The following is a 27877-nucleotide window of genomic DNA, read 5'->3' on the forward strand; positions in this document are numbered from 1 at the left end:
CTATTTGAATGAATATTTGTTGTTCTTTTCTGAGACAGGGTCTCACTAATGTAGCTGTGGCTGTCCTGGAACTCACTATGTAGACCCATCTGGCCTCAAACTCAAAGAAATCTGCTTGCATCTGCTTCCTCCAGTGCTGGGATTAATGGCATATGCTACTATACCCAACTGAATAAGATACTTTGATTAATTATAATTGTTCTAATATAGACCATGAGAAAAAAACCTCAGTATGAACTTGGAACTCCAAAAACTACACTCAATGCTTTTTGAGACAACCATTCTACATAAAATGGCCTTGCTTTATACTTTTAAAGTCACGGTGTTTGATGTAATAGAAAGTAGCGGAAATAGTTGAGTCACATCTAGTTCTGCGTTCAGACTTTTAGTGTCAGAAAGTCATGTGGCCCCTGGGAACTTTGAGAATGAAGAGACAAATGTGTAAGTATTTTCTTGGAAAGAACTTTGACCTTATAGACTGTCTGAAGTACCCCAGAGAGAGGCATTCATTTGTGCTATGCCATTTTACTAAATCCACCTACTATGGTGAAGTGGATGTGTGTGGCTAGAGAACTCATTTACTCTTTCTCTTCGTTTCCTCATGACCTCTGTTGTTTTCTAATGTCTTTCCATTCCACCAAGTTGACCTGGCGGAGCACTGGTAAATAGAGTTGGTGAGAATAAACATTCTTGACTCAGAACTTAGATGTAGAACATTTATATATTACTATTGAATGAATGTACTATTTGGATATTTGTTGTTTTATGAGACAGAATCTCACTAATGTAGCTTCGTATTGTTGTCATCTTTTATCAGATTGAAGCATTTTTTTCTATTCCTCCTTTGCTTTGATTTTTTTTATCATGAACATATATTGAATCATGTCAGAACTTCCTTCTGTATTGCTATTAGAAGTGGAATAGAACAGAGTTCAAATTGGAGTTTTTCTTTATGAGTTCTTATGAAATTTTTTATGAAATTTTTGTCTAAAATTAGTAATATTTTTTATATGGATGTTTGATAAAAATTTACCAGGGCAGATATCTGAGTCTGTTGTTATAGGAAGATTTTGAATGATAAATTCACTTTTTAGATGGAAGGACTTTGCATTTTTGTGTCATGTCTCATGACATTTGATAGGTTATATTTTCTTAAAGACTGTGGCCATTTTATCTGCATATTTCATTTGCCAAATTTTTACGTACACTTTTAGCTGTTGTCAAATTATACATGTTTTTCTTAATAAACATTTTCCTTGTAATTCCTGTTATTCTTCAGTGATATCTCTGAGTTTATTTCTGATGTTCATCGAATTTTCTCTTCCTTTATAAAAAAACTAACATATTCTAGTTCTCGTTTTCTATTATCTGTTATCTTCATTTTTAATTTTTGTTCTCTCTAGGGTATAATTTACTTGTCATTTTAATGGTATTAGTGCTTTGACTGAAGCAAGAGGTGCTGTCTCTAATTTAAAAATTGAATTTCATACTAATTGGAATATGGCACGGGCTTACTGTATATAACTCCATCGTTTTTTTTGAGATTACCTAATAATGGAATAAACCTTTCCGTAAATAATATTTCTACCTTATCTATGAAATCTTATAAAAAAAGCCTTAAAACTTAAGTATTAGAATAATTTGTGTGAATATGAAAGCACAGATTGCACTCAGCTTATTTTCTTTATTGCTATTACTAATGTCAAGCCTTTTTCCTGTGTAATATTCCCACAATTAATCAAATTATTTATATTATGTTGCTCCCTGTATGATATTGCTATTTTGTGTTCTGTTTTGCTCCAGGACCTTATAGTGGGGTTTTTTTTTATTTCCTGCAGATTACACCCAGTCTCCTGGTAGCCATTCAGCAGGCTTCCTATTTCTCGTCATCTCAGTCATGAGCATATAAATTTTATTAGCAGTTAGATTTTTGCTTATTTCTCTCTTCTGAGGAAAAAAACCAGTTGCCTGTTGAAGTGAAAAGAACAGGGTTTTTATAGTGTTTTAGAATCTGGTTACAGTGGGGCTTAGATGTCATTATCACTTCTTCGTTTTCTAACTCTAGACAAGTAGTTTAGACTATGAAGTAGTGATAATGAGTTCCTTATATATAGAGTTTTTGTAAGGATTCAGTGAAACACATCTATCCACAGTAATATAAACAGGATTTAGCAAGTGTATAGGTTGGTTTTTGTCAACTTGACACAACCGTAGACATCTGGCAAGAGGAGATCTTAACTGAAAAAATGTACTGGCAAGTTTTATATCAGCTTGAAACAAGCTATAGTCATTTGGTGAATAACAGTCAAACCAAGGCAGGTGATGTTAGCCTCAGGCCTACACACACATGCACACACCTTATACATACATAGACCATACATGCACATTTTTTAAACTTCTTTTTTTTGTTGTTCACAATACTTTTAAAGATCCAGTACGCCTTAAAGAAGATTTTTGATAGGGAATTGGACTGTGTTCATGTATATGTATATGATACAGTGGATCATACAAGGATATTATGATCCACTGTATCATATACATATACATATGTTATAACAAGTGCCAGAGAGTATAAAATAGTTCATATTTTTTTTCTGGCAGATTTAAAGCATGTCTAGGGTAAAGTTTGTGTCTCCTACTGCTTCTTTTGCTTTTCTTTAGAGATTTATTATAAGTTTAATGATAAACCCGCATCAATTGCTTATGAGTTTTAATCAAATATAACAGAAGAGAACATTTCTGCTCTTTGCTTTTGACACTCCTTTTTCTTTCCACCCTTCTTTCTCCAGAATGGTCCCAGTGCCAGATCGTGTCATAAAATGTGCATTGACATTCAACGGAGGCAAATCTATACGTTGGGCCGTTACTTGGATTCCTCTGTGAGGAACAGCAAGTCTCTGAAAAGTGACTTCTACCGTTATGACATTGACACCAATACCTGGATGTTGCTAAGTGAAGACACTGCTGCTGATGGTGGACCAAAACTGGTGTTTGACCATCAGGTTGGATGCAGTTAAATGATGATAGAATTAACTAGTGCTGAGTAATTTTTGCTCTTAGAGGTCTACTTTAGAGTTTTTATGGTGTTAGCTAACTGATGACACTATTGGTCGGTAAAAAGATAATTATTTCAGGAAGTGTAAGGTTATTATTACATTTTTTATTTTTGGTATAGGATAAATATTAAGCTGTTAATATTTATAGAATTGTTAACCTATTTAAAACTTTAGTAATATCAGGAAAAACAAGTTTAGAGGTTTAAAATATATATAAACTATAACAGTTACAATTTACCCTGTTAATATTTTTTATTCTGTTTCCCTGAAATTTAAAATCATTTGCTAATAAGTTTAAAATCTAGAGTTAGACTAAAATATACTTTGTCTTATTTGTAATCAGAAATTTAATACGAAGCTATGTAAAATTTGACACATTCTAGATTAAGTTGAAACTCAGCATGTAATGGTGTTATGGACAAGACAATTGTTTCTTCATCATCCCTATCATAGTCAAAGACAACAGTAACTGCTTTGTTGTTCACATAGGAAGTTTTACTCATTTGACCTGTTTACAACAGTTTTCAGCCTGTGGAAGAGATAAGATCTGTTTCACTTTATCAGCTGGCATTGTGATAGAGCTGTGCTGCTTTCCAGCTTTGGCCTAAAGTCTTACATTGCAGCTGAGGCCCAGGCCTTTACGTATTGTTTCTTTATAGAATGTTTTGCTTTGCTTTGAAATGATCCTATTTTCATATTTTTGTTAATACATGACTGGTATAAAAGAATGATGAACTATGTCCATCAAGTACTGTAGGTGAAAAATAAAAATGTTAGGATCCTCTGGTTGAGTTTGGAACTTGTACAGGGTCTTTAAATGGCTGAGTTTCCAAAGCCATTCTTCCTGGCATCCTGTGTTGTTCTGGGAAAAAGAAGTTCAAGAAGTTAGGCTGATTCTGATCATCTAAGAACAGAATGCCAGCACATGATATTGTTAGGGAACAGTTTATTCTTTTGATCAAAAATGTTGATATTTTACCAAAAAATACTGAATTTTGCAAAAAATTACTTGTATGGGTTTGAAAATAGGAGAGCTATGGCATAGTCTGGCCATAGCTTACAGTTGTGTATAGCATCTGTTTGTCTTGAGTTTGAGAAAACAGGATGCTACTTGGGTGTTGACTACTATTAAATAAATAATGCTAAGTTTTCAACTGGTCACTTGGTATAAGAGAACCAGGGAGATGGAGAAACCAGAATTTGGTCCTAAGTCAGCCAAACAATTATACTTTTATGATGCTGAGCAGGCAGCACCTGTCTAAGCCTCCAGTGTGTACATTTGATTTCATGTAAATAAAGCTGCAAGTTAGAACTTATTAGCTCGTGTTCATGACACTCCAAACATTATTTGTAGTGCCATGATGTTTTAGGGTTTCATACTTAACATTCAAAATGTAGAAGAATGAGGGCAAGATAAAGACACACTTAAAAATTATTTTTTCCATTTTGAATATTAACCTTAAAGGAATTGAAATTAAAAGACCTGAATTTCTGGTGAGCATATGGCAGGTTAGCTCTCAGACTTCCCATGTTGTTGTTTTGCTTAGCAGTTTTCAAGAACAGCAAGAATTCCAACAGAAAGGTTTTTAAAAGCCATATGTAAATCACATGTCCAGAAAAACTGGGAGCCAGAGAAAGGTCGTAATACCCCTAAGTTTAATTTTAAAAAAACAGAAAAACCTGGTACATGTGCTAAAGTCCATACTGTGTAGTGAAGACACTTGAGATATGGGGGGGAAATCCTGCAGTGGTACAGCAGAATCCTAAGTGGCAAGAACAGAGCAGTACGGGAGGCAGAGCATTAACCTGTAGCAGTGTCAGAAAGCCCAACAGGTTTAAGAGAGCAGTGTGTTCTAAAAAGAAAACATACTTTGATAGGTGGGGATACTAGCTTCTTTTGCAGTAGTCAGTGAGCTAGGGAAATTCAAATCTTGAGAACCAGTCAGTGAGATGGTTTGTTGGGTAAAGGTGCTTGTTGCCAAGTTTGGTCTCTAGCATCCACAGCATGAAAGGAAATAACTGACTCCTGCAAGTTATTCTCTGACATCTATATGCACACTGGAACATGCATGCCCACATCCAGGTATATAAGCATGTGCATACAGAATCAAAATAGACAACTGTAATTTTAAAAAGACACCTTGGGATAGACCTTCGCTAAACCAGATGAGATCTTAAAATTAGACAAGACATGGCTTTACAGAAACACACCTCTGTTCAGTTGCACCAGGGCCCTTAAACACTACTGTCCCTCTTCCATAGAACTCTCTGCAAACTATTGGGTCCAAGGAAAACCAACTCACTTATATGTGAAAAATTATAAACAGTAACCAACCAACACCAGATCTTTAGAAAACTACTTTAAAGGAAATAGTAGAGGGGAAAGTATTTTCCTTCATACAAAAGTGGATAAGAATTGCTTTTCAGCATTCTAACAGTTTAACGATATACTGAAGCTTGACACTGAAGAGAACTATAAGGTATAAATTGAACAATACAGATGTGATCACTAAATGGTAAGAGTAGGTGAAAGAAACTAACTTAGGAAAGAAATGAGGGCTGATGAAATAGCTCAGTGGGTGAATGGGCTTGTGGCTCAAGCTTGCCAGCCAGCTACCTCTAAGGCATATGAATAAAACTAAATTTAAAACATTATTTTTAGTCAGACAGAGTTATTAATCCACTTAGAACTAAAAGGAGACTGTTTGTATATCTACTTTTGCTGTTGTTTTGGCTTTCTATAGCTGTGATAAAATATCTGAGGCACTTATAAAGAGAAAAGACCAGCCAGGAGGTGGTGGTGTACGTCTTTTTAATCCCAGCACTTGGGAGGCAGACTCAGGCGGATCTTTGTGAGTTCAAGGTCAACCTGGTCTACCAGAGCTAGTTCCAGGATAGACTCCAAAGCTACAGAAAAACCCTGTCTCGAAAAATAAGCACACACAACAAAAACAAAACAAAACAAAAATAAAGAAAAAGAAAATCGTATTTTGGTTCATAGTTGTAAAGAGTCTAAGGTCAGGTGGCACTATTGCTTTGGGATTATAGTAAGGGCACACATTAGTACAGTCATGTGTCAGAACCAGACTACTTATGTGAACAGGTGCACAGAAGAGAAGGGCAGGCTGAGTCTCACAGTCTTAATGGTCTAATGATCTTCCAGAGGCCACACCGCTGAAAGTCTACAGCATCTGTCAGTAGTGCCATGGTGCCACCCTATGACCACATTCACCTTTGTGAGACTGCAGCAAGTGCCAGGAGACAAGAGAGCAGCATGCTAAAAGGTGTTGAAGGAAAGATAGTGTGAACCAGATTTTCAAGATCTGACCAAACTGCCCTTTAAATATAAACACTTTTAGAAATTACTAGGGCCAGGAGTTGCTGGCGCATGCCTTTAATCCCAGTATTCAGGAGACAGAGGCAGGCTGATTTCTGTGAGTTCAAGGCCAACCTGGTCCAAATAGTGAGTTCCAGGACAGCCAGGGCTACACAGAGAAACCCTGTCTTGAAAAACAAGACAAAAAATTGAAGATCTCAGTGTCTTGGCCTCCTTTCTGGACCAAATAATTGACAGGGCAAAAACATACTTTGAGTGACCTCCTCACAAGGATCTGCAGGGAGGAGAGCACATTAGACACAGTGCTGAGCAGCAGCAGCAGTGCAGGGAGATTTGCTTTCCTGAAGGTAGATCAGCTCCCACCAGGAGAAATCAGGATTTGGCTTAATATTGCAAAGCCTGAGATGTAAAAGCCCAGAAGACTTTATGCCCTGAACAAATATTAAGTTATGCATTAGGTACTAAGTAACAAGGGATCCTCTAGTTCGATAAAGTATAATTTGTAAAATGTAGAAAAAGAGAATTAGGCCATCTACTGTTTATTGGGCTTTAGGAATTATGTAACCTGAAAGAGTAGATAAATAGTTTTCCAGTTTTTAAATCAGTTAGGGTTTTTGGTTTGTTTATTTGTGTTTTTTTGAGACAGGTTCTCATTTTGTAGTCCTAACTGTCCTGAAACTCACTGTGAAGACCAGCAAACTCAAAGACATTTGCCTTAGCCTCCTGAGTGCTGAAATTAAAGGCATGTACCATTACACCCACTAGTCTTTCAAATCGATGTCCAAATTTTTATGAAAATCACCATTTGTCAAAAGTTTTTATAACCATTTTTTAGACATTAAAAACTGTAAAACAGAGCCTGGAAATGGCTGAACAGTTAAGAGCATGTGCTACTGTTGCAGAGGATCCACGTTCAGTTTCGAGCCCCATGCCCAATGTCTCACAACTACCTGTAACCTCCAGGGGATCTGACACCTTCTTTTGAGCTGCTGGGGCACCTTATGTACATGTGCAGATGCGCATCCATAGACAGGCACACATATGCATGATTTAAAATAAAGTAAATGCTTAAAGTATAGAATAAAAAATTAAACAAAAATAAAAAATGAAGAACTTTAAACTGGGTAAACAGCATTAAGATGCCGAAAGTGATTAAAATTTGTTGATAATTGACCCTTATTAAGAAACAGACCAAGAGGTGGTGGCACACACCTTTAATCTCAGCACACAGGAGTCAGAGACAGGCTGATACCTGTGAATTCAAGGCCAGCCTGGTCTACAAAATGAGTTCCAGGATAGTCAAGACTGCTACTGAGAGAAATCCTGTCTCGGAAAAACAAATAAAAAACTATGTCCCTTAGTACAGGAGTATATAGTGTATAAATAAAGTTATCTCTGTTTCATGTCCTGTGTGCTGGAAGTGTGTAGAAGAATCTTCATGCTGATACTCTGCTCCTCCTGTTTTTTTATGAATTAGCAAAATAAAAAAAATGTTTATATGTAGCCCTGATGACAGTTATGAATGCCACACCAAAAACACCAAAAGGAAAGAGCAACACCAGGCTATGTAGAGACTTGTCTCAAATTCTCTCTCTCTCTCTCTCTCTCTTTGCTAGAATCTTTCTTTTTCTTTCTTTCTTTTTTTTTTGAAGTGCTTTATTTTTTTTTAATTGGCTTTTAAAAATTAAAGAGTGATTCTATGACAAAAGCAGTTTGGTGGAAAAAGAGACTCAGACTTGTAGCAGCTAGTACTGTGCTTCACCGAGAGCACAGCTGTTCTGTGTACCTACCAGATTCTTCAATTGTAAGTGCTCCTTGCTTTGATATCTGAGCTCCAGCTTGACTTTGAGATAGAATTTGATTGTTACTATTTTCTGACAGTTGTTTCCTTATATGTAGTTTTGTGGAAGGCTATATTTTTACTTTAAGGAGTGTAAAAATCAAGGTTGGCTTACATTGCATAGCTTAATTCAGTGAAAATTAAATTAATAGAGTAAAAAGAGACAGTTCTTCACCCTATGGTATGGAAGTCAGTCTGGAGGCAAGTTTGCAAATGTCTTTTTGTTTTTGTTTTTTTGTTTGTTTGTTTGGTTGGTTTTTGGTATTGAGACAGGGTTTCTGTGTTTTGCTCTGGCTGTTCTAGAACTCATTCTGCAGACAAAGCTGACTGCCCTGGAACTTATTCTGCAGACAAGGCTGACCTTGAATTCTGAGATCCACTTGCTGGGCTTAAAGTTGTGTGACACCACTTCCCGGCTTGTTGCATTATTTTACAATATGAAGAGTTTTGTAAAATAATTGTAGAGGTTTGTTTAGCTGAATCATTCTAGTTTGCAGGTTGGGTATCTGCTCTCTTGCCAAACAAGTAACAAGTAAGATACTTCCCTCTAAGGAAGATGGAGAGGAGTGTATGATGACAGTTTATCCATAGAGTTATAATCAGTGTGCACTGTTAGTAAAACTCGGTATATCATGATTCATCGTTGGCTCTGGTAACAATCATGTACCATAGCATCAAGAAAACAAAGTTACTTAACTCAGTATATTCATTTTTATTGGGATAAATGAAAATTGAAAAGGTATTTAGAAACCTATCCTCAGTTTCTGAACAATATCATAATATGTGTGTACAATAATTAAGAGATGTATTTAGTATCATTAAGAGGACAATTCAGGATTTCTTTGAGGATGTGAAAACATACATACTGATTTCATTTTGGCACATATGACAGGAACAAACTAAAACTGTTTAATCTGTTGCTTTGTTCTCATAGATGTGCATGGACTCAGAAAAACATATGATCTACACCTTCGGTGGTAGAATTTTGACATGTAATGGCAGCGTAGATGACAGCAGAGCTAGTGAGCCACAATTCAGTGGTTTGTTTGCGTTCAGCTGCCAGTGTCAAACCTGGAAACTTCTTCGGGAGGACTCCTGTAACGCTGGCCCTGAGGACATCCAGTCTCGAATTGGACATTGCATGCTCTTCCACTCAGTAAGACTATTCTGTGTCTTGTGTACCTTTATAGGAAGAAGTCAGTAAGAAAGCAAAGTTTTCCACTAGAAATGAACATTAGCAGTGAGCTGTCATCTAGTCATTTCCATCAGCTTAGGAACTCCTAAGTGATTGTGACCTTAGATAAAGATAGACACTCTATTCCCTACTTTACTGGCTACCTAGCTGTTGGGTAGTTGGCTCTCTTTTTTAAGACTTAACCATTTGCAAACTTTTCTTAGCAATTAGGTAGATAATTTTGAAATTACTTTTTCTGTTGCTACTCTCAATTAATTACATACTGATTATATAGAATTAGAACAAGAGTTTACTGACAAAAACAAAAAAAAATCTTCCTTAGCTTTTTGAAGTAGGTGATCCTTCTTTCTGTGAACAAAGTATTAGAACACATGTTATATAACTTGCGTGTTTTAAAATGTTCTTTATATGAAGTACAAAGGAGATAATAGTGAATTTCAGTGTACATATCTGTCAGTTTGATCAGTAAACTGTCTGTATTTTTAATATATCTCCTACTTTAATTATATTCCCTATTATTTTTAGAGCTTATTACATTTTATTATGCAGGAAGACCTCAGCTAAGATGTCTTTATTTAGCAGATCTTTCATATCTTTGAGCTATGCATCCACATATTCAAGCAACCATGAACTGAAAATATTTTTAAAATTTTTTTGTCTCCACTGAACGTGTATAGACTTTTTAAAAAAAACCCTTTATTTACTAAAAACTGCTCTCATGTCCTACAGTCTATACTAGGTATTAAAAGTAATGTAGATATGATCTAAAGTACATTAAGAGGATATGTATATGTTATATACAAATCCTAAGGGATTTTGGGGTCACCTGATTTGTGAATCAGTATGAGGACCTGTGCTGATACTGAGGGACAATTGCACCTATAAATGATACTAGAGTGTATGACAGACAGATACAAACTTTTAAAAATGGTGTTACTATTATCATACTCATCATAGTCGAGCAGTTTATTAATATTATATAATGCTGGTCTGCATTCATATTGTTCTCCTTTTCAGAACTGGCTTGTTCAGATCCAGACCAGGGTACACCTGTGCACTGCAGTGTGCCCTTCTTTGCTCCACACTCTCCTCACTCTGAGTTTTTAAACATCTGCAATGTTTTCTATTCTAACTTCTCTGATTGCATTATTTGGTGTGGTTCTCTATCATATTTTTTATAAACTAGTCATTTCTATGTGGAGGCTTGATTTATAGTCGTTATCCTTTCAGGGAAGCCAGGAAGAGACACTTTACCACTACTCTGGCTGATCGTAGGGTGTCAGGAGGCATCTAATGATGTCGTGTTTCTTGTATATATTAATGAGTTTAGGAATTATTAGTTCGAGTGATCAATTATGAAATTTCCTGTAACCTTTACCTATTGATATTCAATGGGTATTGATTGTCTAGATTTCATTAGTTATCGCAAAATGGTGATTTTTCTGGTATTGTTGTTCTTCTACACTTATTAACTGTAATTTTGGGGGGGTTGGTTATTTTGATTTTTGGTTTTTTGAGACAGGGTTTCTCTGTGGACAGCCCTAGCTCTCCTAGAACTAGCTCTTGTAGACTAGGCTATCCTCGAACTCACAGAGATCCACCTGCCTCTGCCTCCTCAGTGCTGGGCTTAAAGGTATGTGGCTATTTTTGTTTTTTTTTTGTTTGTTTGTTTGTTTGTTTTAAAGAACAACAAAACATTCTCTTTATGTCATGACTTGTTTGGTTATTCTAAAATGAAACCATATGATTCTTGGGCCAGGTCTAATGATGCACACTTGTGATCCCAGCACCTTGGAGACTAAGACAGGCAGACCATGAGTTTGAGATCAACCTGGGCTATGCACAGCAAGTTCAAGGCCAGAAACACATAGAAAAACCTTGTCTTAAAAAAACTAAATGAATTGTTGGGTGTGGTTGTACATGCCTTTAATATGAACAGAGGCAGTGGTAACCTCTGTGATTTTGAGGCCACCCAGGTCAGCCAGAGCTTTGTAGTAAGACTCTATCTCAAATAGATATCTGATTGTTTTGTTGATTTGCATGTTAATGAATTCAGTTTCCAAAGTTAACCAGTGAGGTAGTAAAAAGCATTGTAATTATGAGCTCATGAATTTTCATATACATCACACTTTAAATTCCGTGCTGTCATTTTTAGGGTCTTCTACACACACACACACACACACACACACACACACACACACACACACACACACACACACTTGTTTTTTGCTAAAACAAAGGACAAATCATGAGCTCTCACTGGTAAATCTAATTCAAATTAAGTTTTTTTTTTTTTCTTACTCACTTTGGTTTTTGTACTTGTTTATCTTTTAAGGCCGAAGTCTTATTTGTATTACATTACTTGTTTCATCTGTGAAAGTTTTTCGGTTGTCAAAGCTAACAGCAAAATCACTAGTATTTGCAAAATTAAAATTGCTTTCAGTTTAATTTTTAATTTAGTACTTAGGCTATAAGGATATATTATCAAAAAACTGAACTAAAGATTAGTATTATACTTCCGATTGTGGTGAGAATTCTGTTTATACATAAAGTCATAGCTTTATATATAGATAGTTTTTTTCATTTTTGCTTCTTTTTAAATTCAATATTCTAAAAAAAAATATATGGTTATAAAATAAAACTAAGTCAAGGTACTTTTATAGATAGCTCTGTGTTTTATTTCAAGCACAAGAAGGGTTGCTTGCTCTCTGACAGTCCTACTGCTGTCTGCCCTAATAGGTGGTGTGCAGGGCCTCTGCAGTGCCAGTTGTGGCATGAAGAGAGCTGCTCTCCTCATCCAAGCAAGGGAAGGTTATGTGGGATCTCTTAGGAACTACTGTTAAGAGAGCTGGAAAGTTGGAAAGATCATTCTGAATTCTTCATTGGAATGACAACTCCCCTCCTTTTTCCTTTTTTTTTTTTTTATAGAAAAATCGTTGCCTATATGTCTTTGGTGGCCAGCGATCTAAGACCTATTTGAATGATTTCTTTAGTTATGATGTGGACTCTGATCATGTAGACATAATTTCAGACGGCACCAAGAAAGACTCTGGAATGGGTAAGAATATAGAATATCTCTCTCACGCTCTAAATGCTTTTTTTTTCTTGACAGGGTTTCTGTGTAGCTTTGGAGCCTGTCCTGAAACTAGCTTTATAGACCAGGCTGGCCTCGAACTTACAGAGATCTCTGCTTCCCAAGTGCTGGAATTAAAGGCGTGCGCCACCACTGCCTGGCACTCTAACTACTTTTTATAGAAAAGTGATGTCCATTTTCTTCTCTTTCTAACCGTCCTTCATACTTTCTTTACTTCTTTAATTGAAATAATTCTGAATAAGAGGAATAAAACTCTCTAATTTCATTTGTTTAAAAATATGGGATTTACTATTTCTTTTAAGCAGAAATACAGGTTTCTGAAGTTAACGTGTGTGTGTGTGTGTGTGTGAAAGAGAGAGAGAGTCAGAAAGAGAGAAAGAGAGAGAGAGATCAATCTTAAGAAGTATTCTGCGTTTGCTGATGCTGTCTACTTGTTTTCACTGCAGCGAGCTATAGATGAAGCATCAACATAGTGGAGTCTGCTGTTCTGAGGGAGTCTTTTTTTAAAAAATATTTATTTATTTATTATGTATACAATATTCTGTCAGTGTATATGCCTGCAGGCCAGAAGAGGGTACCAGACCCCATTACAGATGGTTGTGAGCCACCATGTGGTTGCTGGGAATTGAACTCAGGACCTTTGGAAGAGCAGGCAATGCTCCTAACCTCTGAGCCATCTCTCCAGCCCCTGAGGGAGTCTTCATGCAGTCCATTATACCTGCAAGCTTACAAGATGGTCATCTAAGTAGCTGATCTCCTGCTACTAAGGTGGCTCTTTACTAAGCTCATGCACATTGCCCTGGCATGGCTAGTAAGACACTGTACTTACTGTTTTTAAAAGTCTTATTTTGATCCTTTTCAATGAGCCAACACAGTAATTGCTTTACCAGTGAATACTATATAGAAGAGTCGATTTGATTAAGGCCCAGTTTGGCACTGGGGTTAGAAATTAGATCAGCTTGCTTTTCATTTTAGCTGCCATTTATAAAAAAGATCCTTTTATCAATGGTGCTTTTACAAAATACATTTTTAAATACTTGTGTCAGAGCAGCGGAGGTAACTGTGTCAGTAAAGTGCTGTTGCACAAGCGTGAGGAGCCCAGTTCAGATCTCCAGCACCCATTCAAAAGCCAGACATGGTTGTGTGTGTCTGTAAGCCCAGTGCTGGGGAATAGAACAAGCAGGTCATTGGGGCTTGCTGATCAGCCAGTCCAGCTGCATCAGAAAACTAGTAAGTTAGAGAACAGTAGAAGAAAAGGTCCAATGTTGAGCTCTGGCCTCCACGGGCACTAAAACACACATCCACCACTCACCACCCCCAACACCCATATAGCCACAAATACATATGTTGTGGGTTTCATTTATTTATAAGCAGTATTTTGAGTAAGCCTCTTCTTTTAATTAAAGTAGTTATTTACAACTTTGTTATCCTTAGTCACAGTTATGACTGGCAAAGTTGTGGCAGTCCTTTTTGTTGTTGTCATAATTAGAAAAGTAATGATCTTATGGTAGAGAATCTAAAACAACACCAAAAAACAAGCCAGAACGATACCAAAAAAATCTTAACCATCCAGAATTGGTTGACATTTGATGCATCTCAGAATCCTTTAAGAGGGTATTTGTATCAAATTTTATTTCAGATATTTTAAATTTTATATTTAATTTTTGTGGTATTTTTTCTTTATCATAGTTTTATTGCTGAACTAAAAGTAACAGAAAGGCCAGTTACCTCATTCATTAGTCACTGCCCCAGCCAATTCTTCCAAAATCAGAGCTACAGTTCTGCTGTGCATTGTTTGAGTTTGTAATTGGTTTATAGGGAATTAACCACACAAAACAAATCCATTGATTAATTTAATAATATTTATTGATTATTTACTAGCATTTAAGGTATATAGACCCTCTCCTCAAATATTCTCTTGTCTTCTATTTACCAAGGATTTTTCTAGGCACTAAGGATCCATATGTAGACTCTGGGGAATAAGCTAATTGAAAAAGCTCCTACTCCAGTGAAGGTGACCTGCAGTCGCATTCTGAGCACTGCAGAGAGAAGTTGGAGGCTGTTGTAATGAGTAGCATGAGAGTGTCATTTAGATAAAGGAGTTTGGGAACCATCTCTGCAGAGGGACTGGAGATGATAGAGAATTAGGAAGAACCACCCATACAAAGGTTTTCCCCCTAAATAAAGTTATTGAAGTGTTTATTTTCTGGGTCTAGATTTGATGTCTTTTGAAGATATCAGTCTTGTTTAATAATATATTTCCAAGTGGCTGATTTTTACAGTAATCCTAGGAGTTTCATTGCTCAAAAAGCTCCAATGTGTGCACATGTTTACATTGTTTACTGAGAAGTTTTCTGGCAGTGTTGAACATCTGCTTTGTACAAGCTGGAAAATGCTACTAAAACTCTTACAGAGTTTTACTTGAATTGAAGAATATAATGGCTCAATTGACCTATCAGAGTTCAACTGAAATTACGTTTTTGCTTTTTTTTTTTTGTCTGCCCTCATTTATACCTCTCCTTTCCTTTTCCTTCCTTCCTGTTCCCTTTCTCATTCTTTCCCTTTCTGCTTTCCCTCTCTCTCTCTTAGAGGGTTCGAGTACCTGGCAGGGATTGAGAGCCTCAGTCTAGTGCTCAGGTCCTATTTCAGTTCTTATCAGGTAGGCTTACCTAGTACCTCAGACTGCATATACACTTGTAAATTGCCAGGATTAATTTGAAGAAAAGTGGTGGCCTACTCACAGCCTCTCTGAGTAGAGGCGGACTGACTCTCTACTTGGCTGGTACTGTTGAGTATCTCAGTTTTCTCCAGAAGGTGTCCTCACCACCCTCAGGTGGCATTGATTCAACCAGTAACCTCAGTTTTGTAGCATGTCTCTGCCCGTTGCCACTTTATTCTGTACTAATCTGAGATGTCTCACCCATTTGCCCTTTGTCTTCTTCTCCCCCTCTGCCTTCCTCTTCCCAGCCCATTCTCTACTGCATGACTCATGAAGGACAGAACCATAGGCCTAACGTTTAATTTCTAGATGGTTTTTTATCACTTACCAGGTACCAAACGACAAACTAGGCACTAGGAATACAAGTATGAGTATGGGCTTTGTCTTTATACGCCCTTTTTGTTCATGGAAAAGACAAGTAAGTTGATCTGACTTTTTGATTAGAGCTAATTCTGATAAGAAGAATCTTTATAAACAGCCTGCCTGCATGATGGGCTGAAGCTTGGCCCTGCAGCCCTGTACTGCTTGTTTCATCAGGACTAAGTAGTACCTTTAGAGACAACATGTGTTTTCTTGTGTTTGAACTTCTACCATGCTATTTCCCCGGTTTTTCTATCTTACCTCTAAAATCTAATTTTGGTCACCTCTCATATTTTACCTTGTAGATTTTGGTCTCTTGAAATTCTTTCCTAACACCTCAAGATAGTTTAGGGGCTAAAGCATGTGGTTCTGACCATAATTGCTAACACTATTACAGATGCAACCTTGACTCTGCATTTCAGAGGTATTAGGAAACTCTGGGGGAAGGACACATCCATAAATCTCCTTTTAAATCTTTTTTTTAAAATATCCTGCACAAAGTTAGATTATTCAGAAAAGCTCATATCAGGAAGTATTGTGTTTGCATAGAATTATTTTTACCTTACTTTAATCAGTGTACACTTAAGTTTTATTTTATCTTACTAGGGCACTACTTACCTTTTAAGGCACGAAAAATTTTTTAGTAATGAAGTGGAACACTATTGAATTTCTCACATTATTAAATGTTCCTAGAAAATACCCATTATGTAGATATTTGGTAATGTATTAAACCATTCCGTGCTTATTAGCTGGGTTTTTTTTGAAGTTTTTATATTTCAGTTAATTACTGTAATTTGAAATAGACTTAATATATAATTATAAGTTTGTATTTCACTCATGTGGGTTATTTGATTAAGACTACATTTACAATGTGAGTTTTACATTGTATTGTTTGAAATCACAGAGCAGAATTTTAATCAGTTGAGATCCCCAGTTAGAGACAGTTTATCTCTTATAGCAAAATTGCTGCTCTCTGTTGATGTTTTTCATGTGTCAAGCACTGTAAGATCTCCAGCCATTGCTCTTTATAATTATTTAAATATATTATCTTAGATTTAACATCAACATCTAGAAAGACAAATTTTTTTATTTTCTAACTTGGCTCGGTTTTTTATTTTCTAACTTGTGTATAACAGTTTTGCTCTTCCCTTAGAAGAAAATTATAATTTCAATTAGCGGATGGTAGTTGCTTAGAAAGAAGGAGATTTTTTAGCTTTGTGTTTTTAACATCAAAATTCAGTATGCTAAAAGTTGGTCTCTTTCTATGTTGCCTTTGGCATTAGTGCTGTGAGCACAAGCAGTTTAGCATACTTCTCACATGTAAGTTCTGTGTTTACCAGCACTTGAGAATTATGTTTAGAAGATAATTTGTCACCTGCTTAGCTTTGTAAATTGCTGTAGAGCATCTGTGTTAGAGCGCTTCTGTTTGGTTGAGGCCAGCATTGTATGTGAAGCCTTCCCGATGTTGCAGATGCATTGTTGATGCAGAGCTCCTAGGGTCTCATCCCGCTAATGTAGTTGATTCCTGTTTACTTGTTTTAGTTTTTAAATTATGTCTCTTCTGCCTTCCCATACTTGCCGCTCTTTATCCCATGTGTTCTAACTATTGTAGCAAATTGATGTATTTGATACAGTAAATTGAATCAAAAGACTTGGTCTCTCTTCATCTAGGTCTTCACCATTAGCAAAATTGTATAACTTCTCTGGACCTGATTATCCATCTGAAAATGAGAGGGTTGACCCAGCTGAGCTCAGAGTTTCATCCATCCCTGAAAGTATTAGATTTCACCCTTTTTTTTCTATTATACCAGGGTGGTATGAATAATGTCTGCAATGTCTTGGTTTTCTATCAGTTTACTTTCATGGAAACCTTAAAAGCAAAATTATCCTTTAATTTTCCCCATGGGACTGTGTTTATTATGCTTATTGACATTAAAGAAAGCAAAAAGATGAAAGAAGTTGCTTTGGATTTGCCCCTTTCGCATTATTCCAATGAGCAGGACCAAGTTTGGTAGTACAGAGACTCCCACCTAATGACCTGTTATTCTTAATATTAATTACTAAGCTGGAATGATAATTTTTCTTGTTCCATTTTTGAGACAGGGTCTTATGTAGCCCAGACTGGCCTCTAACTGGCCATGTAGTGGACAATTTTGATCCTTTTGCCTAACCTCCCAAGTGTTGGAATTACACTACAATACCTAGTTTATGGAGTACTGGGGATTGACCACATGGCACACATACAAACATAGATGCATGCAAAACACTCATACAGATAAAATAAAAATGTCTTTGTGAAAAAAATAATAATTCACACCGTTATTGCCTATTTAGAAGCCATCGTCCCCTTTCCTTTTTATTGTTTTCTTTAATGGCACAGTACCAGTGCCAGGGATGAATCGTAGTCACAATCTGCCATCATTAGCCTTTCACAGATTATGTCACTTTACTGTGTCAGTTCTGGCTAGCCACCCATGGCAGTGTTGTATGGTATTTAGAAAATGTCCTTTCTAATGACAATAGAGAGGTGCTGAAGGAGTCCACTCCCTCTCTTAAATGCTCTTTGTAAGTATGTGACACTTAGAGCTGGAGCTAGCAACTTTGAGGAAAGATGGGCAGACCAAGAACATTGCAGAGGTGTGAATTTAACATTATAAGTTAGTTGATGTGTTAGGACAGTCCTGGAGTTGGCACAGGTTACTTGGGTTTCTAACAGAGAAACCATAGAGAGCTGTCTTGTTTCATGTTTCTTCAGTTGTGAAATTGTTCTTTGCCTATGTCTTAGCTAAAGAAATTAGTAATGAGTATGTTCTTTGGACCATGAAGCAAAATAAAGGTTATATTAGTTCATTAATTAATAGCATAAATTTCTTCAGAAAATGAAAGAACTTCAAAAATATTTTCTTTCACTTCCCCCCACCCCCTGTTGTCTTGTAAGTAGAAAATTCTGGCATCCCTGCTTATCTCCTAGTCAAACCAAGGAAGGAGAAACAAATAACGTTCAGACTCTCACTACTTTTGACTTCTTCTTTTATTAGTCCTGTTTTAAGTTTAGAGATGCTAACAAAAAAGTAGAAAAATATGGACGAAAGTTTCTGTCCTGCCAGGTCTTTCAGCTGTTCAGTCCCAAAGAAACACACAGAGGCTTATATTAATTATAAACTGTTTGGCCTATTAGGTCAGGCTTGTTATTAATTAGCTCTTTCAACCTAATTTAACCCATAATTCTTATTCACATTTAGCACATGGCTTGGTACCTACTTTCAATGAGGCATTTTCATTTTGCTTTCTCAGCATCTGGCTGGTGGCTATCTCTGTCTTTCCTCTTCTCAGAATTCTCTTAGTCTGATTGTCCCATCTATACTTCCTGCCTGGCTGTTGGCCAATCAGTGTTTTATTAAGTCAATACGAGGGACAAGTCTTTACAGTGTACAAAAGTATTATCCCACAGCAGGAAATTTGAAGCATTATTGTAATTTTTAGACAGACCAAAAATAACAGACTGGCAGATATTTGCTGTATAATTCCTGTTTTCAGACAAGTGTGTGTTCAGAAAGTGTGTGGAATTAATTTGTGATCTCAGGCAAGTGTACATTCAGAATGTGTGCAGTATTAACTTGTGATCTCAGACAAGCGTGCATTCAGAATGTGTGTGTGGTTAGCTTGTGATCTCATTTACTTATCTGCTTGATTCATTTCTTTCTGTGAGTCAGTGTGTAGAGACTGGTGAAAGTTTCTAGCATTTGGTCAAGCTTTTTAAAAGCAGTTGAAATGAAGAGCATTTTAAATCACATGTATTGCTGGGCGGTGGTGGCGCACGCCTTTAATCCCAGCACTTGGGAGGCAGAGGCAGGCGGATCTCTGTGAGTTCGAGACCAGCCTGGTCTACAAGAGCTAGTTCCAGGACAGGCTCCAAAACCACAGAGAAACCCTGTCTCGGAACACCAAAAATCAATCAATCAATCAATCAATCAATCAATCAATCAATCACATGTATTACAAATCTCTTATATCCCCCACACACTGCCCTTGCCACCTCTTAAAAACTATTAAAGTAAAAATACAGCCTTGTTTTCTTCTTGGGAAGAAATAATACAAAAGACCAGATTAATAGTTATGGAATGTTAGGATAAAATACTCTTTTTTTTAAACCTTTGGTTCTTTTGGAGTTTTGATTTTTATTCAGTCCAGTTTTTAGTTTTATTGTTATAAAAATGGTGCATTAATTAATAAAGGAGGGTTCAAAGTATGTAGGATGTTTTGGTACAAAGCATTATTGCCAGAGTAGTAAGCTAGCATAATCTGCTAATTTTTTTACCCAAATTCAACCGAGGAGTAAAAACGCAGGAGAGGCAAGTGGAGTCTAAAAATGTAGTCTAAGTGATCCAAAGTATCTCTCTCCGAATTGCTTTGACTTATTAATTCTTGTCCCCTCCTTATAGAAGCACATAGCAGTAGCCCATTCATTGTCAGAATCCATAGAGCATCATTGTGCAGTGCAGGTGACTTTGCTACTGTTCTGTTGCCTTGGCAAGATACCATGACCAAGGCAGCTTACAAAAGAGTTTAATTTGGGATTCATATTCCCATGACCATTATGGCAGGGAACCTAGCATTGGGCAGCTAAGAATGGCTCTAGAGCAGTAGCTGAGGGCTCACATCTGGACCACAAACGGGAAGCAGGGAGAGACACACTTCTTCCAACAAGTTCACACCTCCCAGTCCTTCCCTTCTCATTCAGATGACCACAGCAGGAACTCGGGTCATTTCTTCTACTTGTCTCTTTCAGTGACTGGCTCCTGTTTTATTCCCCCAAAAGGTTGAAAAAATGTTGAATCCTCATGTAGGAATTTGTTAGTACACAGAAGTGGTTGACGGTTTTTTGTGGATAGACTTCACTCTGTTACATGGAGCTGGGCCCCTTGTTTGTCCCGGTTAGCTTACACCCGAAATAACCACACAGAAACTGTATTCATTAAAACATTGCTTGGCCATTAGCTCTAACTTCTTATTGGCTAACTCTTACATCTTAATTTAACTCATTTCTATTAATCTATGTATTGCCACATGACTGTGGCTTACCGGAAAGATTCCAACCAGTGTCCTTTTCAGACAGAAAATCCATGGAGTCTCTCACTCTGCCCTTCTTACCAGCATTCAGTTCTGTCTTCTCCGCCTACCTAAGTTCTGCCCTATCAGGCCCAAAGCAGTTTCTTTATTCATTAAAGCAACACATGAACAGAAGAACCTCCTACACCATCACTCTTTCATGGCTCTTCTCTTGTTTTCCATAAACTCACTGATACTGGTTCAGTTATGGCCTCTGACTTTATCTTATCCAAAAGAATATATTGCTCATTCTCTGAAAAACAGTATCTCCTCACAGACCAACATGAATAGACACTAGAGGACTATTGCTGTCTCAAAAGAAATCAATAAATTAACAACATATGTAATCAAAAGCAAAGTATATGAACCATGAGTCTAAAGAAAACATGGTCAGAACTTTCATATTCAGTAATTTGCCCAAATGAAGAGCACAATCAGAAGCATCTATTAAATGTTGTATAGGTCTTTTAGAAAACATGCATGGAATTGTTTTATTGTCTTTAAACATGTAACTTTACAAGAAAAGTGATAGTGTAAATATTAGGGGAGGTGATAAATAACATAACCACAAATATGACCACAGCAAAACTGAGAGACTACAAACATTTTGTTGACCTTGTAATCAATGAGGGCAAGATTCTGCAAGGAGAAATAATGTGTGTAGTGAGTGTATTAAGTACTTTAAAAGCCAGTCCGGGCAACAGCCCTCTACCTCGCCTCAACCCTAGTCTTGATCTTTAATTCCCGAGTGCTAGGATTATAGGGGCGTATGTAACTTTGCCTGCATAAAATGTGTTGTATCATGGTTTCGATTTATGCTTCTTAAGGACTAATGATATTGAGTACTATTTACTGTGCTTATTGACCAATTCTGTGTATTCTTGGAAATGTTTTACCTGTTTTAAAATTAAGAAAGAGTTATAAATTATTTACCTTGTACACAAGTCTTTTAGATGTATGACGTACAATTCTTTGCTCACACTATGTAAGTTGTCTTTTTATTTTTAAAGTTGTTTGCAACTCTCGTTCTGGTGCTTGCTCTTGTGCACATATTCACACTTGCATGTTCTCTTTCTCCATCCCTCTCTCCCCCTCCTCATTCCTTCTCCCCCCACCACTTCTTATTTGTGTGTGTGTTATATATATGTTCTACTTTAGACACCAAGAATCAAGTACTGAACAAAGCAACCTCTACCTTTATGTCACTCACATTTTAGAGCAGAAAGGAGGCTGTACACATGTTGTTTAATACAAAAGGCTGTGGGGGTATGTTAAAAGATAAATGCAGTGGGTATATAGAACAAAATGAAGATCTGTTGTTTATTGTAAATATTGTAAAAATTTATGTATTCCTTCCATTTTTAGTACCAATGACAGGATTCACACAGAGAGCAACTATTGATCCAGAACTGAATGAAATACATGTCTTATCCGGACTTAGCAAAGACAAAGAAAAAAGGGAAGAGAATGTCAGAAATTCATTCTGGATTTATGACATTGTGAGGAATAGCTGGTAAGGACTCCTGTCTGTGCTGAAATCCCAGTAATATGTAGATGAAGTTGGTTTATTTAAATATGAGCAGAATGGGAGCAATGTATTAATTCATGATATTGAAAGAATATTAAGTTTTGTGACATATTTTGAGACAAACTTACTTTATAGTCTCAGCTGGCCTTGGACTCATGGTTTCCTTGCTTGTGCTTGGGATTATAGTTGTGAGCCACCCCACCTGGCCTAAAATATCAGTAATGTAAAGAAATCAGTGTCGTTGATAAGATCAGTACTTGTGTATACAGTAACATTAAATGAGTGGGATTTACTCTGTTGTTCACTTTATACTTCCTGTCCTGGGGCTTTAAAGAGTTGTATTTTGCTGTAAGTTACCACCAAGTAGCTAGGTAAATTTGAAACTTATGTTCTGCTAACATCTCCATGTGCTAGTGCTGCTGAAGGGTAGGTTTGACTTAGTATTCCTAAGCCAAGGCTTGTCTCAGAGCATCTGGCAGAGCAGATGCTGCCTGTTCTGCTTGGGAAACAGTTGCAGAAGATCCAGCTCTCGTATTCAGTGACAACAGAAACACTTCCAAGAACCAGCTCCATTTTCTATGACAATATGTTCAGCTACTGTGGGATCTGTTGTTTTCTGAGTAAGACATTTTGTTTGCATTCAGAATGAGAATGTGCTTGAGTCTTCTGCTGTGAGTACACAGTAAAACACACCTTCACTTTTAGCTCTTCGTGTATACAATTCCTGTTTCCAGGCACAAGATAGCTTGTTCTGAAGTGAGCTATTTTGAAATGTCAGAACTAGTTCTAACAAGTGCATGTCCCTTTATGAGAGTTTCTGACTTTGTACTTGGATGTGAACAAGTGTACATTTCTTCTGTTGATAATTGGGCCTTGGCAGTTAGCTTACTGCCTATGAGTGTATGAATAATGTGGTTGCTGCTGATCCTTTGAAGTACAGTGTCTTAAAAGCAGTGTCTTACAGGTCGTGTGTCTATAAGAACGATCAAGCTGCAAAAGATAATCTGAGCAAAAGTCTTCAGGAAGAAGAACCATGTCCAAGGTTTGCCCATCAGCTCGTTTATGACGAATTACACAAGGTGCGCGAACCATTTTGCATGTACATTTTCGATGGACTACAGTCTGAAAGTATTCCTGAATAGATCTTATTTCTGATTGTTTTTTAAGTAGCTTTGAACAGTTTTAATATAGAGGCTGACATTTAACAGAATATATAGCAGGCATTCAATATTATTCTTTTTAACACCTCTCTATACACATAGGGATTGAATTCAGGACCTCACACATATATATCTATTCCCAGCCCCTTTTCACTTTTTATTTTGGCATTGGATAAGTTGCCCAGGCTGTCCTTGAATTCACTATGTAGCCCATGCAAAGTTTACAAGCCTCCTGCATCAGCTTTCCAAGTAGCTAGAGTTGCAGGACTATCTCACTAGCCCCAGTTTTTTCCTAGAATTATTCAAGAGAATAAACCTTTTGTATGGTCCATAATAATTGTTGGCACTTTTCATCTTTTGTATTGTTTGTTTTTTTTCTCCTCTGGTATAGGTTCTTACTATGTAGCCCAAGCTCAAGATTCTTCTGCCTTAGCCTCCCATATGTTGAGATTACAAGTGTACACCATAACATATTTTCTGATCTGAAAATTATCAGTGAATTCTATTTCATTCCATAGAACCAATATATAACGTGTTTCATTGTATATACATTGTGGATATCCAAGTATAAAATTTAGTGTTTTGCATTTTGAGAAGGAACAAGTATATGACTTCCCAGGCATTAGATTTTCCAGTTGTATAGGAAGTCATTTATTCTATGTACTTCTTATATAAGTGACCTATCTACCAGCATTATGAGAATAATTTTTGTATCACTAAGTTTTCAGAGTAGTTTCTGTAATTATTTTCTTTAAATTGGATGTGTAATTTAGCAACTAGACTCAGATTGTATGGAAATAATTTTTTTTCTGTTTAAGCTGTAGATGAACACTTAAAATCTGTGTCGTATATCTTGAAACCTTCAGATAAAAGACTACATGGAAATGAATATAAGCCCTTACTCCTAGAGTTTCCCAACTTAAGGGGTTATTAGAGAATTTTTATTTAGTTGGCTAGAAGTAATATTTATTTTGTAGTACTATAAATATAGATGTTTTCAAATTTCAGGGAAATATTTTAATGTTTAGTATAAGTATAGAAAAACATTGAGGGGCTGGAGAGATGGCTCAGAGGTTAAGAGCACTGATTGCTCTTCCAGAGGTCCTGAGTTCAATTGCCAGCAACCACATGGTGGCTCACAACCATCTCTAATGAAATCTGGTGCCCTCTTCTGGCCTGCAGGTATACATGCAGACAGAACACTGTAAACAAAATAAATAAATCTTAAAAAAAAAAAAAAAGAAAGAAAAATACTTGAATGGTGAAATCACTATTGTAATCATTTTACATTTCTTGTTTGGCATTAATTGAACAATGAAATAATACTCTGAAAGTTATGTATGTCTTTTACTATTTGGCATTTAGGTTAAATCATAGTAAGATGTTAAAGTTTTTTACTAAAGTTTTAATATACTCTTAATCTTTAATGATTCTATTTAAAATTCATGTCAGAATTCTTTTGAATATAACTTATTTTGATCAACACTTGATTAACTAGATAACCCTTTTATTTGTAGTTCTTTAAAATATGTGTTGGATTAGCTTATTCCTACCATGGTTTTTGTTTCATTTCCATTATCTTTTTAATTTTAATGGTATGATTTTAATCCACATGTAGTTTAGGAAAGTACTTTAAAGTAAAATGGAATGGAGAAAAATCATGGGAAACGTTTGGTAAGAATGTATCAGTTTAAAAAATTGTCCAATGAATAAGGCAAAGAGAGTTAACTATCATGTACTCCTGGTAAAAGAAATTTCCTTATGAGTACTCTAGTCTTTTGAGTATGTATGAGTTCTTTAAATCCTGATTTGTCATATTTCTTCTAGGTTCATTATTTATTTGGTGGAAATCCAGGAAAATCTTGTTCTCCAAAGATGAGACTAGATGACTTCTGGTCACTGAAGTTGTGTAGACCTTCAAAAGACTACTTACTGAGGCATTGCAAGTACCTCATAAGAAAACACAGGTATAAATATAATTTACTAAGCTGGGTATGGTAGCTCACACCTTTCATACAACCTCTCTAGAGGTAGAGGCAGGCTGATCTTTATGAGTTCAAGGACTGCATGGTCTACATAGTGAGTTCAAGGACAGCCAGAGCTACACAGTGAGATCCTGTATCAAAGTACATTTTTTCTAACTAACAGTTTTTAGTTAGCATTGTCAGCTGCTCTTGATATGGCTTAGCTATGGGATGCAGGTCTCACATTGTTACTGTAAAAGAAGGTAGTCATGTGCTCTGAAGATACTGAGTTTTGTAAATGTCTATTTATTTTTGCTTTATTCTTTCAAAGGCAGATACAAAGTAAGGATACATACAGGTGTTAATTTTTTAATAAGCAAGTAAAGTTTTCTAAGTATTAGTTGAAAAAATATCGATTGCCTAATAATTTTAAAATTGTGTGATTGATTAGACATGATTTAGTCTTAGTATCTAGCCACTAAAAATGTAGAAATGTGCAGTCTTAGGTGCTAAATTATTGTTTGGAAAAAGGTCATCTTTTATTAATGACTGCATGTTGGTCTCTGATTCTTAGTCTCATAATTAGTTATAGAGTGGAGACTACCACTGTCACTATTTTGTCAAGGTGGAAAACTGAGGCAATTTTTGAATGACTTATGTAACTCAAAAGGTCACTCATCTGAAGTGGCAAAGCGAGGGTTTGATCCTGACCTTTCTGACTACAGAGAGCTTCATGTAACCACTGCATGTAGTATGTTTGTGAGTATACATGTACACATATGTGTGCATTTTTATGTTTATCACATATACTTACGTATTAGATTATATGTAGAGTATAATTGCCTAAAATGTCTGCATATGTATAAAGCAAGTCTATGCTTTTTTTTACCATATGTTTAATTATTTATCTTTCTCTGCTTTCATAAGTTGTATTTTAGACAAATTAATGCAGAAACCACTTTTAGGCATCCCTGTAAATAAACATGTTTATTTCCAATAGGATCTCAGAAAGTAGCAGATGAGGCTGAATGGACAGAAATGGGGGAAAATTCTGCAAGGCTGCAGCTTTTACTCTGAGAAATAGAAGTTGTTAGATTTTCAGAGACGAGTAACACACTCAGACTTACAAAAAACAGGGTATAAGGTGTATAGAACTCTTCAGAAACAGTAAGTTTATACATCTGGAAGGCTAAACTTAGTTTAGGAAGCTTTTATGTAACAGGGAAATCATCTGTGAACATTTGAAGAACTGGCTTGAGCTGACATATCATTTAGTCATCAGCAGAGGGAGAGCGTGCAGAATGAGGAGAGGAAAAAGGAGGTTTGGTGCTGTCTGGAGGCACACAGCAGGAGAGATTGAAAACGGACAGTAAGTTTCTGGATGAACAGTGAAGGGTCTGCAATAGAAGTATGGATTTGAAACAGAGGTGTTAAGGGTGACCCTGGAACATTTATCTACTACATTTGTCAAATGGATAATGGAAGGCCTACTTTAAATGTTTGAAAACATGTAAACCTTTTCTTCTGCTTAAACTTTAGCCAAATTTAAGAGTTTCCTATATACATAGAATAGAAGTCTATAAAGTGACTAATACATTTTGATAGAAATATCATACTTATTGGACAGTCTTTAATTATATGCACTACTAGGGTGATTTTTTTTGTTTCTGTTTTTCTTGTGGAAAGTTATTTCTTCTATTTAATTAATGTATAGATTTTGAGGAAAAGAAGTGTCTTGTGAGCAAAGGATATAAATAGTGTCACCATTAACTTTTCAAATAATATTCATCTTCTAAACTTGATGATATTTTGTGTGTAGAAAGGACCAAGACTTCTTAAAGCATTAAATTCATGATTAACAGTAGAAAAGAACTGTTGGTTAAACAATTCTAGACCACAGAAGCACCTTTGTACACATAAAGAAGCCCAGGATGGAAACAACAAAACTCACAAACAAGAGGGCAGACATAGCTCCCAGGAAACTGATTTCTTTACTGAACTTAATAGAATGGAAAGTAAAATTTGAGTTTATTTCACAGTACAGAGGATTGGGGTATGCTTATGGTACGTCAGTTGAAACAGTTATTTTTAGCAATAGCCCAGGCATCAAGGTACTTCTCTGCATTATAGTAATGAGACCAAATGGAAAGTTGTGTGTGAAGCTAGAACAGTTTCGGCAGCTTTTCTGTTTGCTTCATTGTGTCCTCTTTTTCAGCTGACTTCTTCTGACCTTGCTTTCCCTAGGCCTCAGAGCCTAGGCAGGCAAGCAAGCTGCCTGACTGACTGACTATTTTATGACTTCAGCCTACTCCCTTCTCTATGTCTACTTTTTATATGTCCTTCGTCTTAGTTAGGGTTTCTATTGCTATGAAGAGACACATGACCAAGGCAACTCTTATAAAGGAAACATTTAATTGGGTGACTTACAGTCAGAGGTTCAGTCCGTTAACATCAAGGTGCGTGCTGTGTGCAGGCAGAGATGGGCTAGAGAGATAGCTGAGAGTTCCGCATTTTA

The 27877-nt window shown here is 36.4% G+C and overlaps 1 protein-coding gene across 2 annotated transcripts in view; it reads left to right on the forward strand.

Moving 5' to 3' along the window:
- Positions 1 to 27877, forward strand: part of Mkln1 (muskelin 1) — a 120152-nt gene that overhangs the window by 78801 nt on the left and 13474 nt on the right. For both annotated transcript variants that reach the window (XM_075953747.1, XM_075953748.1), the window contains exons 10-15: positions 2790 to 3002; positions 9168 to 9389; positions 12357 to 12486; positions 22076 to 22223; positions 23203 to 23317; positions 25226 to 25365. In XM_075953747.1, the coding sequence (XP_075809862.1) occupies positions 2790 to 3002; positions 9168 to 9389; positions 12357 to 12486; positions 22076 to 22223; positions 23203 to 23317; positions 25226 to 25365 (968 nt within the window). The remainder of the gene's footprint in view (positions 1 to 2789; positions 3003 to 9167; positions 9390 to 12356; positions 12487 to 22075; positions 22224 to 23202; positions 23318 to 25225; positions 25366 to 27877) is intronic.

This window comes from Microtus pennsylvanicus, chromosome 19 (assembly GCF_037038515.1).
Source record: "Microtus pennsylvanicus isolate mMicPen1 chromosome 19, mMicPen1.hap1, whole genome shotgun sequence".
Classification (NCBI taxonomy): Eukaryota; Metazoa; Chordata; class Mammalia; order Rodentia; family Cricetidae; genus Microtus; species Microtus pennsylvanicus.